General features: G+C 46.1%; 1 protein-coding gene across 1 annotated transcript; it reads right to left on the reverse strand.

Annotated features, from left to right (window-relative positions):
* Positions 1 to 1,720: 1,720 nt before the first annotated feature.
* Positions 1,721 to 3,100, reverse strand: LOC120291623 (UDP-glycosyltransferase 91C1-like). The gene has a single exon (XM_039309284.1). It carries the CDS (start codon positions 3,098 to 3,100, stop codon positions 1,721 to 1,723), a length of 1,380 nt encoding a protein of 459 aa, XP_039165218.1.
* Between the last annotated feature and the right edge of the window lie 462 nt (positions 3,101 to 3,562).

Here is a 3,562-nt window from a genome sequence, read left to right on the forward strand (position 1 = left end):
CAGAATCTAGAAGAAATTATGAAAACTTTCCTTTTGAAACTCTTCCAAAAGATAGCAAGGAATCCAGTTAATTTTTCACTAGCTGTTGCACAAGGGATTTAGTCCTTCTTAGCCGTTTGATAAAATATATGGCCAAGAAAGTATAATGCATGACTCTGATTTTGATTTCAATCGTCTTATTATGTCCTATCAAACTTTCCTCTTAAAAAATACTTTTAATTAGAAAACAAAGTCTCTGAGTTTTGTTAATCATCAAAACCATTAAGGGAATGTTTTCTTAACAGTTACTCCCTCTATTTCATTTGAAATAGTTTGAGAATACTTGATCTAGAGATCAATTAGAATAATAATTTGAGATTGCCTGGTCTGGAGATCGGTTAGAATAATAATTCGAGATTGCCTGGTCTGGAGATTGATTAGAATAATATATCTCGAGATTGCCTGATACGGAGATCGATTAGAATAATATAGTTCCAGATTGCCTGGCCTAGAGAGATCGAGTTGCGCTGAAAACAATAAAAGCTTCACTGTAAAGTGTCGCCCAAATTCATCAACTTGTTCGCCAGACTGTCATAATGGTTGGAACTTGGAACAGCTGCTACACTTACGCCCGAATTAGAATAATAGTTGAAAGTCAGCGTGTTAGATGGACCCAGCCCTTACTTTAAATGGTAATAATTTATACGGATCACGATTCAGATGGATTTCTCTCCACGCGTACATGATGATGCCAATGAAGTACAATCGCACATGAAAAAAAGAGCACAAATCACACGCAAATTGTCGGTCGACAAGATCTTCGAGCAGCCTCAGCGGATCGGCCTCAAACTCGCCACAGCTCCTCACGGCCACGAACTTGGAACCCCGAATCGACTTGCCAAACCTCTGAAAATCCGAAACTTCCTTGTCCATGCAATCCTGATGAGTGACTATCTCGTGGAGCGTGAACCTGACCTTGGACGGGTAATCTATCCACTCGGGAACGATGGTCAAGTCCTCCGGCCTTCGGCTCGGGCCATCGGTCAAGACGGAAGGTGGTCCAAGGAAAGCGAGACTAGTAGCACCGAATACACTAAAGAATGCTGAGTTCACACCCAGTCGGCTTGCAACTTGGGGCAACCAGTGCGACGCAAAGTCTTGGATTATCCATGTTCATTGTTAATAGAAAATCTTCGAGTAAAGACTGTTACCATGACGCAAATATTTTCTATTAACTAATATTTATGCGCAATAGAAATTGTCTTTTTTCTAAGGAAATGTTCCTCAAATCATGTAACTTGTCGCGTTAATGCAATGGGTTTAATCTAATTGAACGAGCCTACCCAACATTTGCTAGCAAAAAAAAAAAGACAAACCGATGATTGGGATCATAGCGGTGAAATGAACTCACTCTCCTACATTTCATTAGAAGAATAGTTCAAGAATGCCTGGTCTAGAGATCGAATTGCATCAAAAACAATAAAAGCTTCACTGCAAATTGTGGCCCAAATTCATCAACTCGTCTGCCATCATGATCGGAACAGCTGCTATATTTACACCCAAATTAGAATGGTAGTTGAAAGTCGGGGGGTGTTCAGTCTGAAAAAAGAAGGGCATGGGCTGCTCGAAAAAGCAGACTTAGATGGACCCAGCATTTACTCCTTAGTGATGTACAATCGCACCCAGGACAAAAAGAATAGCACACTCACACAGAAAATTCTAGGTCGACATGATCATCTCATCAACTTGCGGCTCTGCCCTCTTCAAGTACTTGAGCGAACTCCTCTAGATACTTGTGTTGCAGCTCCACGTTGCCGAATATCTCCCTCATGGCCCATGCGTTTGCCCTCACCTCCTCTCCCTCCGGCTCCACCATGACCCGCCTTATCGTCTCGGCTACCGAGTCGCCTGTGAAGGACCCGTCTCGGTCATTTCTTGGTACCTCTGACCCGACCCGCCTCTCGTCCATCAGCCTTGCCACAAGTCCTTGGTCCGAGCTCCCGCCGGAAAACAGGATTAGCGCCCGGCCCTGCCCGAGGGCCTCTATGACTGAGCTCCACCCACAATGCGTCAAGAGCCCGCCAACCGACGGGTGGGCCAGGATGTCCAGCTGAGGAGCCCAACCCACCCAGACGAAGCCTCGACCCGACACCTGGCTTTCGAAGCTGGAAGGGATACTGCCGGGACCAGCCTTTCGGCCTACCACCCAGACGAAGGGCAAACTTGACTTTTCAATTCCACATGCCAACTCGTGCATGAACTCTTGACTCAGAGCTACCTCGGTGCCCAGGGCGATGTAGAACACCGACTTCTCTTCCCTATCATCCAACCATTGCTTTAGCTCACTCCACCTCCCAACTCCTTCGTGGCGGCTTTTATTCTGGGGCGGCAAAAGCCCCATCGGAACCACGGCTCTTCCGTAAAGCTTCTTAAGTAGACTCAATGGCTCGGCCTCAAACTCGCTACAGGTTCTTGTGGCCACGATTTCACAACCCTGTATCAACCTGCCTAACCTTTCGAAAACCGACATGTTAGCGTCAGAGTCCACGAAATCCTCTTCGTTAATCACCTCGTGAAGCCTAAACGCGACCTTAGTGGGGTAAGTAACCCACTGGGGAACGACCGTCAAGTCCTCTGCCGCCTTGGCTCGGGCCTGACCGTCCATCAAAATCGATGGCGGGCCGCAGAAGACGAGGGTGGTAGCACTAAATATGCTGAAGAATGCCGATTTAACGCCCAGTCGTCTTGCCTTTTGGGGTAACCAGAAAGACATGAAGTCTTGGATCACCCAGTCGACGTCCGACTTCGCTAGGAACTCGGCAACAGCTGGCTCGAGCATGTCGTATGCCTTCTTAAGGTAAGGGACCATGTTATGCAGCAGCTCGGAGGTCGACTCGGCAGAGTCGGGGAGGCCATGGACGCGAGGCAAAGGAAGCTCAACGAGGGTTATCGAGGGAGGGAGGTTCGCGGGGAGCTTTTGGAGGTTTTTCGGGGTGGAGATGAAGGAGACGCGATGACCCTTTCGAGCTAAGAAGGTGGCGACCTCAAGGAAGGGCATGAGATGGCCGTAAGCGAGCCATGGGAACATCGCTACGTGAAGCTTCTTCTCTTCGTTTTCCATGGTGGTGTCTAACTTTTCCTTTTATTCGATGGATCTAGTACCGTGACTCTCTATATATACAAGGACTGTCTGGAGGGACGGTGCAACAGCTGCCCATTTAAAATTCTTATTGATGCTGGCATAAGCAAGATCGTATCTCAATACGATAACTTATTTAACGGGACTACGAAAATTTATATTATGAACGTGATTTGTTAAATGATAAGGCTTGAGAATATTGTATTATTGATGTGTGCTTCTCATGGACTAAGTGCAGCCCGGTGATAGCAAGTCTCGTGGAAACCATATTTAGAATATTGTATTTATCGATACGAATTGATCAACGACTAATTACTATATAGCGACACTCTAAAGTCTTATACTAAGTTCTACACATTTACGGTACCTTTCAAAAGTAATGGAGCCGTTGCATAATTCTCTTAAATTGATTTGCTGCCTTCCATGATCTTCGCGAAATTGCAC

This window comes from Eucalyptus grandis, chromosome 3 (genome assembly GCF_016545825.1).
Source record: "Eucalyptus grandis isolate ANBG69807.140 chromosome 3, ASM1654582v1, whole genome shotgun sequence".
Classification (NCBI taxonomy): Eukaryota; Viridiplantae; Streptophyta; class Magnoliopsida; order Myrtales; family Myrtaceae; genus Eucalyptus; species Eucalyptus grandis.

Coding starts and splice junctions, on each gene's coding strand:
- LOC120291623 (XM_039309284.1), bottom strand. CDS start 3,100: ATGGAAAACGAAGAGAAGAAGCTTCACGTAGCGATGTTCCCATGGCTC.